At 46.7% G+C, this 13,639-nt stretch overlaps 6 protein-coding genes across 6 annotated transcripts; 3 read left to right on the plus strand and 3 right to left on the minus strand.

Annotated features, from left to right (window-relative positions):
- Positions 1–497: 497 nt before the first annotated feature.
- Positions 498–1,611, plus strand: GLAREA_09823 (alpha/beta-Hydrolase; the record flags this gene model as incomplete). Its single annotated transcript, XM_008086419.1, has 3 exons — positions 498–669; positions 769–1,373; positions 1,441–1,611. 3 exons carry the CDS (start codon positions 498–500, stop codon positions 1,609–1,611), a joined length of 948 nt encoding a protein of 315 aa, XP_008084610.1.
- A 328-nt stretch (positions 1,612–1,939) lies between these two features.
- On the minus strand, positions 1,940–2,828 carry GLAREA_09824 (Ribonuclease Rh-like protein; the record flags this gene model as incomplete). The annotated part of the gene is made up of 2 exons (XM_008086420.1): positions 1,940–2,498; positions 2,548–2,828. The coding sequence occupies 2 exons, from the start codon at positions 2,826–2,828 to the stop codon at positions 1,940–1,942; spliced, it is 840 nt and encodes a 279-aa protein (XP_008084611.1).
- Positions 2,829–3,624: 796 nt separating this feature from the next.
- Positions 3,625–4,547, minus strand: GLAREA_09825 (Class I glutamine amidotransferase-like protein; the record flags this gene model as incomplete). The annotated part of the gene is made up of 2 exons (XM_008086421.1): positions 3,625–4,231; positions 4,279–4,547. 2 exons carry the CDS (start codon positions 4,545–4,547, stop codon positions 3,625–3,627), a joined length of 876 nt encoding a protein of 291 aa, XP_008084612.1.
- A 572-nt stretch (positions 4,548–5,119) lies between these two features.
- On the plus strand, positions 5,120–6,085 carry GLAREA_09826 (Glycerol-3-phosphate (1)-acyltransferase; the record flags this gene model as incomplete). The annotated part of the gene is made up of 2 exons (XM_008086422.1): positions 5,120–5,837; positions 5,892–6,085. The coding sequence occupies 2 exons, from the start codon at positions 5,120–5,122 to the stop codon at positions 6,083–6,085; spliced, it is 912 nt and encodes a 303-aa protein (XP_008084613.1).
- A 513-nt stretch (positions 6,086–6,598) lies between these two features.
- On the minus strand, positions 6,599–8,866 carry GLAREA_09827 (P-loop containing nucleoside triphosphate hydrolase; the record flags this gene model as incomplete). The annotated part of the gene is made up of 4 exons (XM_008086423.1): positions 6,599–7,110; positions 7,157–7,363; positions 7,413–7,815; positions 7,865–8,866. The coding sequence occupies 4 exons, from the start codon at positions 8,864–8,866 to the stop codon at positions 6,599–6,601; spliced, it is 2,124 nt and encodes a 707-aa protein (XP_008084614.1).
- Positions 8,867–10,661: 1,795 nt separating this feature from the next.
- Positions 10,662–12,788, plus strand: GLAREA_09828 (uncharacterized protein; the record flags this gene model as incomplete). The annotated part of the gene is made up of 3 exons (XM_008086424.1): positions 10,662–11,086; positions 11,138–11,352; positions 11,407–12,788. 3 exons carry the CDS (start codon positions 10,662–10,664, stop codon positions 12,786–12,788), a joined length of 2,022 nt encoding a protein of 673 aa, XP_008084615.1.
- Between the last annotated feature and the right edge of the window lie 851 nt (positions 12,789–13,639).

Below are 13,639 nucleotides of genomic sequence, written 5' to 3' on the forward strand. Positions count from 1 at the left end.
GTCTGAGTTGCGATTCCAACAAAAGCAAATTTCTCCGTTGCACAGCATCTTGTTCAAATGAAGATATGTCCAGTGAATTCATAGAAGCAAGATTTTCGGCACGCCCAGATGACTGTACTTCTCGCGACATTCTCGTATAATGATATGTGAGAGTCATTCTGATCGTACGTCGTGAAGATCTCGGAATATGCAGCCTGTATCTTCAGCTGGAAACCATCCAGCCTTGGGAGCTCATGTGGAAGTTGAAGATGCAGTATGTAACAGGTGTGGAAGGCCGACCTCTTTTCATACACACAATTCCAAGTATTGGTAGTCGTACGGTTATGGGTGAGAAAAAAACAACATATAGTAAGATATGGCGCCTTCGTTCAACGGCACGTTGAGCCATGGGCGGTACCAATATATGATCCAAACCATAGCAATAAGCTCCTGCGGCTTGTCAGAACAACGTCATACTATATCGAACTACAACCAGAACTGCCCCTGACGCCAACGAGATGGACAACGAAAAATTCGCAGGATTTAGTCGCATAGACTTAGTGTATTCTTCCATCCGTGGCCGTGATCTACAGGCAAGCATTTTGACACCAAAGAAGCTGCGGTTATCCCCTCCTTCATCTCGTCCAGTACTTGTACATTGGCACGGTGGTGGTTTCATTGTCGGACATCGTATGTACGGGCCGTGGTGGCCGAAATGGTCAGTTGGCATACTCATAGATTCCTGGTGACGAGCGAAAGGATCACTAAGAGGATACTTGCTGATATTAGTGGCAAACAGAGCGCTAGAATTTGCTTTATCAAGAGGTGCTCTTATAATCAGCCCAGATTACCGTCTTGTCCCTGAAGCAAACGGCACTGACATACTAGCCGACATCGAGCGATTCTCGGTCTGGATGAAAAACGAGCTCCCATCAGTTGCTCATCAAGAGTCATGGCATGCCTTCCCTGATCTGAGTCGCGTCGCATCATCGGGGCAAAGCGCGGGTGCTTGCAATGCCCTTCATTCTGCTTTCCTTTCTTCGCCCAAGATAGATATCAAAGTCGTCATCTGCATCTCTGGTCCCCTAGACACTAGTGCCTCGCTCAAATTCAACATCCCACTTCCCCGAACCATCATGGGAACTCGACCACCCCCGCCAAGGCAAGCGGAGGCCTTAATTCGAGACTACATTCGCAACATCGAACCCGGGGCAGTGCGGACAGAGGGTGATCCTGCCGATATGTGGCCACTGCTAATATGTATCATTCAACAGGCATGGCTACCCCGACTGCTGGGTGTCAAGTCGAATCCCCAGCTCCTTTTGGTACCCCGGCTGAAACACATGGAGAGCATGCCACCATTATGGCTCATTCACGGAGAGGAAGACTCCATAGTAAGTCATCCCTCAGGTTGCTGCTACTAGACATTCCACCAGAAGCTTATCTATGGTGTAATTTCAGATTCCCGCCGAGTGCTCGACTCTGTTTGCGGAAGCCGTCAAGGCTAGATTTCCAGAGCATCCGATGTTGGTTTCGATAGAGCATGGTGACCATGTCTTTAGCTCTGATATGAAAATGAATGAGACTTGGATTGAAGAAGGATGTCGATTCGTTAGTGATTTTTGGGCATAGTGTGATGTAGGAAACGTTGTGCTTGAGGAAAAGCAATAGAGCTTCGAGGTCAGTGGTGGTCCGTGCAGGGGACACAGCGGATTTAAGGCGTAGCAAGAAAGCTAAGACCTGATAATCACATTTGTTTATCCGCACATTATTGCGTACATTTATTCAGTTTCAAATATTCGATTTTGGACTTATGGCTGCCAATGTCGCGGGCTTGCGGTACTATGCATGAATCGTATCCTAGAATTAAATCGGTTTAAATCGTAATGTACGATCCATTCCCTGTGGTATCACTCTAAGCAGTCTCCGTCTTAATCTAAAACCCCATGACCCAAAACGCTTAACTCCCTCTGCCGTCCTTAGGTAAATACCTAATCCCCCTTGTCGGACATCTCAACCCCTTCCCAACTGGATCCGTCGCTACAAACTCTCCACTCTGCAAACTCCCTCGCACATTGAAACTATACCACGCCTGATCCAACTGATTCCCTCTGCAGCCCAAAGTCACTTCACTTCCCGTGATATTCTTCAGCGCACCCTCGACCTCCTCAAGCGTGTACGTTCTATGTCTACTTGGCAATATCCCAGCTGCTGCGAGAGCTTTGTAACTATCGAGAGTCTTGAATAGTCCGACTGCGGTGGTGAAGAAGTCCACAATCTCGTCGCCTTCTTTGTATGTGTGCGAGGCGTAGCAGGACGGGGAGAGGGTGTTGATGCATGTGGCATGTTTGTTGTATTCATGTTCCCAGAAGTGTTCGAGGGTACCACGATTCGGGAGCCAGTACGTTTCCATGTATTCTAGAAGGGCAGGAGCGCGATTGGAGAGGATGGAGGTTATGTGGTAGTTTTGGGGTGTGGAGTGGCAGAATGTTGGGTAGCTGCCGTCGCAGTTATCGGGCCTGGGAGAGGTTAGCTGGCAACTTGTAATGAAATGAATGGGGGAGTTACCATAATCCATGCAGTGTCCATGAATCTTCTGGCCCTACTGTGGGATTTGTGTCCCAGAATTGAGTCAAGAGGAGTTGGCCGCCTGGATAGATGAAGCAGCACGAATCGGGTGCGGTTGTGCTATTGTGGCATGAGAGAGGGGAGTCGACGGGACATGTGTAGCCGTAATCTAGTGGTCTAGGGGCTGAATAGGTCGAAGATGGAGTTGGATTGAATGAGGATAATGGAAACTGGGAGAGGAGATTTCCAGCGAGGGAGAAGAGGTTTGGAATGGAGGGCATAGTTGCGGTTGGCTTGCTTCCTGAGAGATAGCTTCCAAGATGGTCTGTCGGTTATCACCAGTTTCTAGGATGGATATAGCGGATATTTGATTTAAGTCTATTGATGTATCTGTGAATGTGGCGGAGGGAAAGGGTTCGGTGAGTAACAAGACATGACGTGGACTCGGTCATGTCGTCTGAAGCTCGAGGCTCGTTGGTCTCAGATAGCTCAGCCTGTCTCAGCTGACAGCAGTCAGTTATCATTGGTTGGGCGTGTTTACTTTTGGATGGTGGAGCGGGATGCGGGGCTCCCCGCGACCCTGCAGATCCACACCTGCATGCTTTGGTACCTGAACAACAACGAGTCCGAAAATGTAAAGGACACCAAATACTTGATCAAATGATTTCTTCGAGTGTCAATACCCTCATTTGCTCGATTAAATCAAAGATAAATCCCGCAAGTAAAGAAAATGATTAAGAAGACAAAAGGGAGTTTTAAGGTAAAGAAAATTTAACTCCGTACTAGTCGGCTGTAGATGCCAGCAACATTTATGTATCGTACAAGCTGTGTTTTGGAGATCCCAAACGTCGACACTACAAAGACCAGTTTTTTTGAGGTGCAGGGTCGCTGCATGGATCCATTCTTTGAGAATGTATTATTTTCATCCTCTGACCACAAGTAGAGGACGTTCTATCTGTAAACTAATATATGCATCGACGGCATACCGTGACTCTCTCTAGATGGTTGATCATTTGATGTTCTACCAAGGACAGGTTCAAAGATGTATGAAGGAGGAGGAACACAGTCTAACAAGCTTTACGATTCAGCAGTTTCCGCCGCAAGTGCCCTCCTCCGATCAACTGCTTCCGAGACCTGCTCTAACCACCAAACATGAATTCTTGGGTCACCAGTAAGTTCCGGATGGAAACTGGTACCAAACACATTAGCTTGTCTGACCGCAATAATATCACCAGCTTCAGCATCCAATTTCTCCTTCTTGTCATCTTGAACAGCAGCCGCTCGTCCCGGAAGAGTGGCCATAATTTCAACATCCGCTAACTTGATGCCTTTCGCAACATTCTCATCGATCGTCCTCGATGGCGCAGTTACCGTCTCGTCAAGACTAGCCTGACCGGTCTGAGCTCCTGATACATGTGGCAAGACTTTCTCGACTATCGGTGCTCTAATGAAGATTGCCCGGAATGGCTTTTGAGAAGTATCAAAATCTTTCCCATCCGCTTGCTGCAGGAATGGGAGATTGAGATCCGCTTGGAAACTCTCAATCTGTCTTCCAAAATGATTTCGATTGACACGAACATCGAGACCACCGATTAATTCTTGCCCGCCTTTCTTCGTTGCATTCGCTGCTTCAGCAAGTAATATTAAGCCTGCACAGGTTCCCCAAGTCGGTTTTCTGATTACTCTATGAAGATATCAGTTTCATCCAAGGACCTGCTTCATGTGACTCACTTCACAAAATCTCGAAGTGGCTCCAACATATTACATCTCTGAGCCACTAAAGAGATTGCTGTACTCTCGCCGCCAGGAATAATGAGGGCATCGCAAGAGTCTAGTTCTGGTTTGTTGCGGATTTCTTTAAACGTCCATGTTCTCTGAATGATATCTTTGGTGGCAAGGATCTGTGCGGCTTCCCGTAATAATTGAACGTGCTCGTTGAAAGCTCCTTGTAAAGCTAAGACGCCTATGGTTATGGCTGACGATCCCTCTTGTGACCCCATTTTCGAAAAAGAATGTAAATTTCTAAAAGAAAGATGAATTTATTGCGTTTATATTTCTCGTTCGAAATCTTCTCGGCGAATCTTCGTCAGAGATGAAATGAGGGCTGGTTCCGGTCACGTGATCGACGAGCTCTGCGTCTTACTGTTGGACTCAACCAACATATTTCACAAGCATATGTGGTTGGAGAGCAACATTTTCCATAGTCAAGGTTTGTATCAACCTTTACCAATCACGAGTTGCTTCTTGTGGCTGACTGTATAGCATTGCTTGTCACCGCAAAAAAAAAGCAAGCTTTCCATACGCTCGGCATACACAACAGAGACCATGTGATTGGTCTTGACAGCTGCAAGCCGGAGGTGTTTGCCCCGCTTGCAGGCCTGACGTTGTCATTCCGAATAATCTTCCTCAACAATAAATTTGTACCGATTTTGAACATCGAGGAAAATAATTCCGAAACCTACTTGCTTGAAGCGCATGTGATCTTCTCGCCCTCCTCGAGAGGGTCTTGTGAAGTACAACTGCGATCGCATCTGAGTTTGGAATCTCCTTGTTACGAACGCGGGCCTCCGACATGGCCGGTTTTATTTCTTATGTCGAGGTGCTGGGAGCTGCTTACCTCGCACTCACTTTGGCATTCTACGCACTCTCCCTTCGAATACCTGCCGCGGGCTTCGCAGCACGACTTCTCGCTTCCTACGCTGCCCTCCTTATTGCGTCTGCGTATGGTGTCGTGGTTTCAATATGTTTTCGCGTGGTGGGATATCATCGAAGCGGGCAATGGGCAACAGGACGATGCTTCAAATACGTCATGCAGCTTACGACCGGTGTTACCTTTAAGATTGAAGATCCGCATGACTACCTAAATACCATTCGCCCGGCGGTATTTGTGGGAAACCATCAGACCGAGTTAGATGTGTTGATGCTGGGTTGCATATTTCCTAGGTTCTGCTCCGTCGCTGCGAAGAGCTCATTGAAAAAAATACCGTTTCTAGGATGGTTCATGTCGCTTTCTGGGACTGTATTTATCGACAGAACGAACCCAAATAATGCACGGTCAGCGATGGAGGGTGCAGCCAAAGAAGTGTCAAGCCAACGACAGAGCGTGTTCATGTTCCCCGAGGGGACGAGGAGCTATTCAAAAGAGCCGATGCTACTGCCTTTCAAAAAGGGTGCATTCCATCTAGCCGTACAAGCTGGCGTTCCTATTGTGCCAGTCGTTGCGGCCAATTACTCCGACATATTATATGTCAAAGGTTTCATGTTCAAATCTGGAGTGATTCCACTCAAGGGTAAGCTTTTCCACCTTCTTGCCCCGAGTTGTCCGTGTTTCTGACGCTTTGCAGTATTGAAACCAATCGAAACGAAAGGATTGACCACCGCTGATGTGGAAGACCTAACTCGCGACACTCGAAATCTGATGTTGAAGGAAATCACAGAGCTGACAGCGAGGCATCGTGGTCAGCCAATGAAAATACCTTCCGGGGAGACGGGCGGTGTAGTGAAAGCAAGCGGAGCTGAGGCTACAATCACCTCGTAAATCAAGATGATACGGAAGGCAATGCCAGAGAAGGGATATCACAGCGCAGAGTGATCTGTCGCTGATAGAGAAAACCGAAACTGCTACTATATGAGATTGAGGAACAGTCGTTATTAGGGAGGAGGATATACCCCTAGACGTTCACAGAGCAGCAATGCATATAGTGCTAGGTAATGATGCCGCCAGGGCATCTTCAAAGTAGAACTGTTTACATTTATAGACTCAATTTACATTGTCAATGCTCAAATTGGTACTCAAGATTCCAGCGTTGCAAGACTGTCTGCCTACTTCATTTCAAGCCTAAGGCATCCGGAATAGAATACCCATCTTGTATATAAATGCCGACAGCCACTTTATCGACGAGCATAACGAAGGTTGCTATTGGTGTCGGACCGACAAATCTCCGGCGAATAGCTCGATCGGCGCCGAGTCCGGCATGAGCGACCCTGAATCTAAGTTTCCAGACCCGAACCTCTCGTTCTTACTTTCCTGACAAAATATTACAGAGACTCATCACCAGAATTTCCACCAAGGACGCCCTTCATTTGCCAGCTCAGTAGGATCTTTCCTTTCTTCATCTTCGATGCGATCACCAATTTTTACCTTCTTTGACGGTTCAAAGTGCTCGTAATCCTGCTTCCTCTTGGCTGCTGCGGCTTCGCTGAAGTCCCTCTCGAAGGTCCTTAGCGATTGCAGACCTTGAAGAATATCGGTTGCTTTCATTGATCGTTTGTCGTTGAATGCCAGCGCATGGGCTACGCGGACGATGTTTTTTATCTCGCGTCCATTGACCTCTTCCTTGGAAATTTTATCGAGGAACCTCGCCGTAAGCCATTTTGGGCGAGAATTCTCTTCTGTTCCTTTCAGGATGAACGTCTCCCAGAGCTCGCTTCTCGATTCGGAAGACAGGGCGGGATAGGTGAGAGACAAATGAATTCTTGACTTGAATGCTGGATCGATTGTTTGGACTCGGTTGGTGGTGAGAAACATTGTCCCTTCAAAATACTCCAGTATACGCAGCAGCACTAATAATTTTTTAGCAGGGTTTCGGACTAGTTAATCTACGCCTACCTGAAACCTGTTCATTTCTGAACATTTCATTAGCACCTCTTTCCTGCATAAAGACATCCGCTTCGTCGAGGAGCACGATGGCCTTCCACTTCGCAGCTCTTGCGAGCGCGGCCGTCAACCTTATTTCGGAGTCCTGGAAAGCTGTGTGGCCAAAATCGGATTTCCCGATTGTATATAAAGGACGTTTCGAGAAGTCAGCTATGCTTTCTGTGCACACGAAGTTAGCTGGGGACGGGTTGAATTCGGAGGAACCAACCTGCTGTGAATGTCTTCCCAACGCCTGGAAGTCCATGCAACAGTATGATTAATCCTTTTCCTTTCCCGACAATCAAATCATCGAATTGCGATGTCTCTCCTTCCTGAAGATGAACCAAGGCCGAGAGCATTTTTTTGACGCCAGATGGTAGTATCAGGCGGGAGAATGCGTCGTGGTTATATTCAACGCGGTCAAGATTCGACACGTTAAAGAGCCCCCATCGCTTGGTCGATAAAGTAAAAGCGGGAATGTTGTACTCGCAAATCAGCAGCTCCTCCTCGGACAGGGTAAGATGCTCCCCCAACAGAGGATCGATGATCTTGGAATCAGGGACGATTTCTGGAATTACGAATCGAACGTCGTTGTTGAATTCTGCCCTGTCTACCATCACTCTGCCACGAGCCTATCTCGGAGTTGAGCGAGTTACTATCACCACAAGGACTTGGACTCACCATGAAAGAAATCAATTTCAACTGCGGGCCAGCAAACGCCACGAGGCTCGCAATACCGTCATGGAAGCAATGATGTACTCCGAACATAGTGACATACTTCTTTCCCCTTGCTAGTACACGCCTTTGAACTAGTTCCGTATCTGGGTGGTACGCTAAAGGGTAGAGATCCAACGCAGTCAGTGGTCGATAGCCATCATATTTGTTGATGTGGAATCTACCCAACACATATTTGAGCTCTTCCCCGACCCAGGCCAACATTTCAACTTTCAGACGCCAGTAACTTGGACTAGTATCAGAGTCTTTCTTGATTTCCATTTCCCTAAACCTACAGATCATGTCAATATCCTTGGAATCGCCACTCTTCTTATAGAGCAAGATTCCAGGTTTGAAAGCCATCCACAAGTTCTGGAACTCAAGTCCAGGTTCTCTATCATTATTCACCATCAAGCTTTCGTAGTTTGCTATTTCGCGCCGCAGAACCTTTGCCATATACTGGAGTACGAAGTGGATATGTTCTTTCGCTTTCTTGTTGCGAAGCTTCGCCGCGTATCCGCGCAGCTCGTTGCGGTAGTGGAAAAGGCACCATGGATCATCGTTTATTAATATTGGGCCGTCGGTATGGATGTTGACCCCAGGATACGATCCGATAACCTGTTCAAGCGCCGCCTTGATGTATGGTGATCTGATATCAAGCGTTGTCTCATCGAGTTTCTTGTCTTCCGAATAGTATCTTGTCAGGACAAGGGCTGCGTCGATGCTGTCCTCGGGCTCTTCATCAAGCTCAGATCTACAGCCACTTTGCAGGAATACTCTTTCTCCTCGACTGTTGTAGCGACATTCATACATATGAATCTCACAATTATGCCCGCCTATGTTGGGCACTGCTGGTTCTTCTTCCAACGCGGCAAAAGCATCAACGCCAATCTCAGTACCGGCTGTAGCTTCCGATCTCAGAGTCTTGTCAACTGTTAAAGTCCTATTACTGCGGCGAATGTTATCCATACTTTCTTATGGTACATCTTCTGTAGACTCGGGGGAAAACGATTGATTTTTTCAACATAAGGCTGTGGCCCAGCACGAATTTTCGGCGGCGACAAGAACATTTTCAACGCGGATGTTGAAGGTCATGAATCTTAAGGCTGGCGGATGGATCGCACAAGGCAGAATGGTTCGCAAAGTCACTAGTTTAAAGCGGCAGTTATCACTCAACTGAGGCGATGAATGCACACGTATGTCGGGCCTAGATCAGAGGTAGGAGTTCGTCTATTGCTCAAAGGAGACTAATTTGCCAGGATTTCAACTCAGCCGCACTATCGACTACATTCGTCCACCCACCGCTCTCGTCAGAACTTCCCCAAAGTTCCCATAAATTCCTTATCATGACACTGGGCCTATTTGCCGCTGCCGCGACTCAGCGCCGCATCAATGGTGTTGTAAGGTTCTTGACGGGCCTCTTCTTCGAGCCAGCGCTGCAGCATTGGGGAGTGACCTTTTTCATGGTTGTGTGCAACTTTGCATGCAGTTGCACCTGCAGATTCTCCTCTATTGAGCCATACGCGCGAACAACTCAACATTTGCGAATCATTTTCATCAACTGTTTGTTTCCATTTTGCCGCGTCCTCGAAAGATCGTTATTGCAGTCCAGATGTTTGTTGAAAGGATTGAAACTAACCTTTTTCAATGGCTGGTTACGTTTACCTGCTTTCCCCATGACCACGACCTTCTAAAATGTTCGAAATTGGCACTAAAGGTTTTGACGGAAGCGAGAAAAGAGGGTGGTTCGTCACAACGATCGTGAAATAATAGACACGAACAGACTCAAACGTGCTTCTGCGTCAAACGGCTTTTAGGATATGTTTCTGAGCCAGAATGAATCCGCAACGATCTACCTGGCCTCCCTATATATACCAGTGCCAAATTTCCCATTATGTTCTTCATGGAACTTTTGTCGGATACTATTGTGAAGTTTGGTAGACGAATTTGCAAATCGCCCGCCTCAAGAAAGTCAAAGAGAGAACAGCATCACGTACAACGCACACAAAAGCAGGAACTTTTGAGGATGTTTGCGGACGTTTGAAATTTAATTTCCCTAGCTATCCAGTTGAATGGTGTTTTGTGCTTTCTTGTAAACGAGGGACTCTTTCGAGATCTTTTGTTCTCAGAAAGTTCGCAGGAATCTCGGGATGAAACTGGACATTGTGGTGCCTGCCTTCGGAGGCTGGACAAAGGAACTTCTGGGAACCTTTTTGGACTTGGTCTTGCGATCTGCACCGCCCAAATTCTGACCTATCGCAAGGAGGAGAGGAATTTCGTCTGCTGGCCTTGCCAAGAACTTTTGGGAACCTTTGAGAATTTTGTGGTCTTTCAAATCTATGCCTTGGGAGCTGCCTGCTCTATTGAGCAGCCTCGTGCGGCTCGTCCGTCCTGTGCCTCAAGGACTTATTGGAACTTTTGCTTCATTTTGCATCCCACCGTTATTGGCTACCCTTTTCTTGGCGGCATAGAGATTGGGCGACGTGCCCTTTGCCTATCGACTGACACGAATTGCGACGTCAGCTGCGCAGTAGCGAGGCAAGCTACCAACCTTAAGGCAGCGAAACTATATCGAGAGCTCTCGGGATTTTTTTGCGTACCAGATCTCTAACTATTTCAATAGAATCTTATAAGACTGCAGTACGAGCGCCGCAAGTACGTTGCGTGACAACGGACCCGCAACCCGTTACTCCTTTGGATTTTAATTGAATCATCTGCTTTCACTTCAACTTTCGACAGAGAAGAAATTGTCGTGGAAGTAGATATGGATTTCAATGCTCCCACAACCCTACCAGAGGATTTCAATTGGACTTCATCGACATCGGGTCCTTTCTCTCAAGGCAATGAAATCACATTTAATCCTTCTGCTGAACGTCAACATACGAATTATCATAGCCTCGAAGGTTTTACCCCCTTAGACAATGGGGGATCAGAGCAAACACCGCATATAGCCGCCGAACTTCACTCGATCCCCAACGAAGATGTTGAAATGATTGGAGGCACAAACCGAAAAGCCAACAATCATCCTACAGTAAACCCTCCAATACTACCCAACGCCCGACGGTCAAAACATGGAAATCTAGATTGGGAAGGTCACAAAGATGAGTTAAGGGAACTTTATCTGGATAATGGACGAAGTCTCAAAGATACAATGCGTATTATGAAACAGAAGTACTCGATGCCTGAGTCGTAAGTTGGTAATTTATCGTCTTGGTGATATGGATCGCTAATTATGTGCAGTGCGAAGTGGTATAAAGAGCAATTCAAAGATTGGGGCTGGCAGAAAAACTTGCCAGGCCAGCATGCTCAGTGGATGAAAGAAAAGGCTGAAAAACGAAAGAGAGAAGAGGATAAAGATACAGTCTTCTTTTATGGTGGTTTACGTTGGGACAAGACTGATGCAGAGAGGAGTGCGACCAGGTCTAAAAAGGTCCGGTCTGAGTCCGAAGTGATCGGTAAGTAAGATACAATGCCACTGAGCGGCAAGACTAACATCTTGGTTCTGGAAGACGTTGATACACCCGGCGACATATTGTATCACACACCCACAGATACGGCTTTATCACCACCAAATGCTTCTTCTTCTGTACGACCGAGGAAAGAGTTAAAGAGGAAGCACGTCGCTAAAGCTTCGTCTGTTTTTGAAACTCTCGACACGCAATCGGACTCGGAATCGGACAAAGAGATTGAGGAAGCAGAAAACCTTGCCCTCAGCTGGCAAAGGCTCACGAGATCGAAACTGGCTGCACTTTTCGGTTCTGCGCGGACGAGCGTTCAACTGGGCGATTCCGAGAAAGCTGAAGAAATGTTCCTTACTGCTCTTAAAGGCCATGAGAGTGTCCTTGGAGCAACTCATGAGGACACTTTGAAAGTGGCATTCGCTTTTGCTTCCTTTTATGTCGAGCAAGACAAATTTACAAAGGCTGATCGGATAATTGAAGGTGTTTCTCGCGCTCACATCTCCAAATTTGGTATGCAAAATCGGCGCACACGACAAGTTATATTGCAAATAGTAGAGCTTTTGAATGGATGGGCGCGTCAAAACGATGCACTCGCTTTTCTGGCACGCAGTAAGGAGATGGCAGAAGACGATGATGTTTCAGATTCGTCGAGGAGAAAAAAGAGAATCACAAATCGGCGAACCAGAATATGCAAACCTCGAGACGAGCTTTCTGCGGTCAATCTTATGCATCACACCCAGGGTACAATTTCGCAAGGTTCCCCAGCTGGGATTGAGCACAGTATCGAGATGGCGCGCGCGCGTATCGTCGCCAATGATGATAGTGTCGCAACTTTCCTCAAAGCCATTGTTCTTCAATGTGGCAGCGATCCTATGGGCCTTGAGATTCAAGGTCTGCAGGCTCGAACCGAACTTCTTCGTTTATACAACAAATTCGCACACAACGCATCACAGTCCCAAGAATTCTGGAGTGCCATGCAAATTGCAGAGGCAGCGACATCTTATCCTGGTATCACGAAATGGAGCAAAGATTGTTTCAAAAGCTTCGAGCTAATGGAAGCACTGCTTGGACTTACCGCGGCTGTTTTAAAAGGGAATTTCGTCATCCCTGCCGAGCGGCTCTTCAAAAGAATCATAACCAAAGCCGAGAATAGCTTTGGTTGGGATGACGAGCGTACAATTTGGGCGAAGATCACCGTTGGGATCATCTACCAGAGACACAAAGGGTGGGCTTTTGCCGAGCAATGGTTCAAGCATGCGCTTGCTGCTTCTGTGGCTGCGAATGGAGATGAAGATGGTATCTCGAGAGCGCTCTACGCGGCGTTGGAAAAACGGCATTTCTCGTATCTTTCGGATGAGGGGAGACCGTTTAAAACGATTTTTGGAGTTTGTGGGCTTACTATCCGGCCGAATAGGTTGCATTTAGATTGATATATCAACAATTGTAATACTTTATTCTTGGTTTGATTTACTTCAGGTGCGATTTCTGCTTCATTTTCGTACTGCATCCGCATTTGGGGGGAGGATTTTCGATATCAACAACCCGCAACCTACCATGAAGCTCCCCAAATCGTCTTAAAAAAGATATTATTACATTGAGTATTACAGAAGAAATGTTCAATGCGTCCCCAACTTCCCATATCATCATAACACTTTGTAGGTAAGAGTTTGGTTTATTTTGGGATCAACTCCTTACTTGATGTCGAAAAACGATTCCAGAGCTCCTTAGACTTTAGTTCTTATCATTCTACCAGTTAGACCCCAGACAACAAACACATTCAAGTTTGCTACTACAGTTACCATTGGACCATCTACCTACTTCATACAAACCTTATAAAAGCATCGTTGCCTATCGAATTTGAGCTCTCCGACCGTGTCAGACATTAAGCGAGCTCTGGATTGGATCACCACCAATGCTTAACCTCAAGAACTTCTAGTTCTCTAAACTAAAGTTGGTCGTGAAAGTAGTAACGGGCTTGCAGGAGATAATTTTCTTCTTGGGATTAGAATCAATTCTCAATCATTGTGAAGTCGATTAATATGTGGTGTAAATGATGACACAAAAGCTGTTATTTGGCTGAAGATAATTTTCGACTATCGATTTACTTCTCACTCGGTACACAACATCCCAAAGTCCAAGTTCCCCCTCAAAGTATCTCCACGCATAAATCCCACCTCCTAACTCACAATACAAACACCCATTTCAATACTCCCAACCCGACCCTCTTTCAAACTCAAAAGAATTCTGAAAACTCGGCGGCACCTCACTCATCAGCGCCTAT

The sequence above is a fragment of the Glarea lozoyensis genome (assembly GCF_000409485.1).
Source record: "Glarea lozoyensis ATCC 20868 chromosome Unknown GLAREA4, whole genome shotgun sequence".
Classification (NCBI taxonomy): Eukaryota; Fungi; Ascomycota; class Leotiomycetes; order Helotiales; family Helotiaceae; genus Glarea; species Glarea lozoyensis.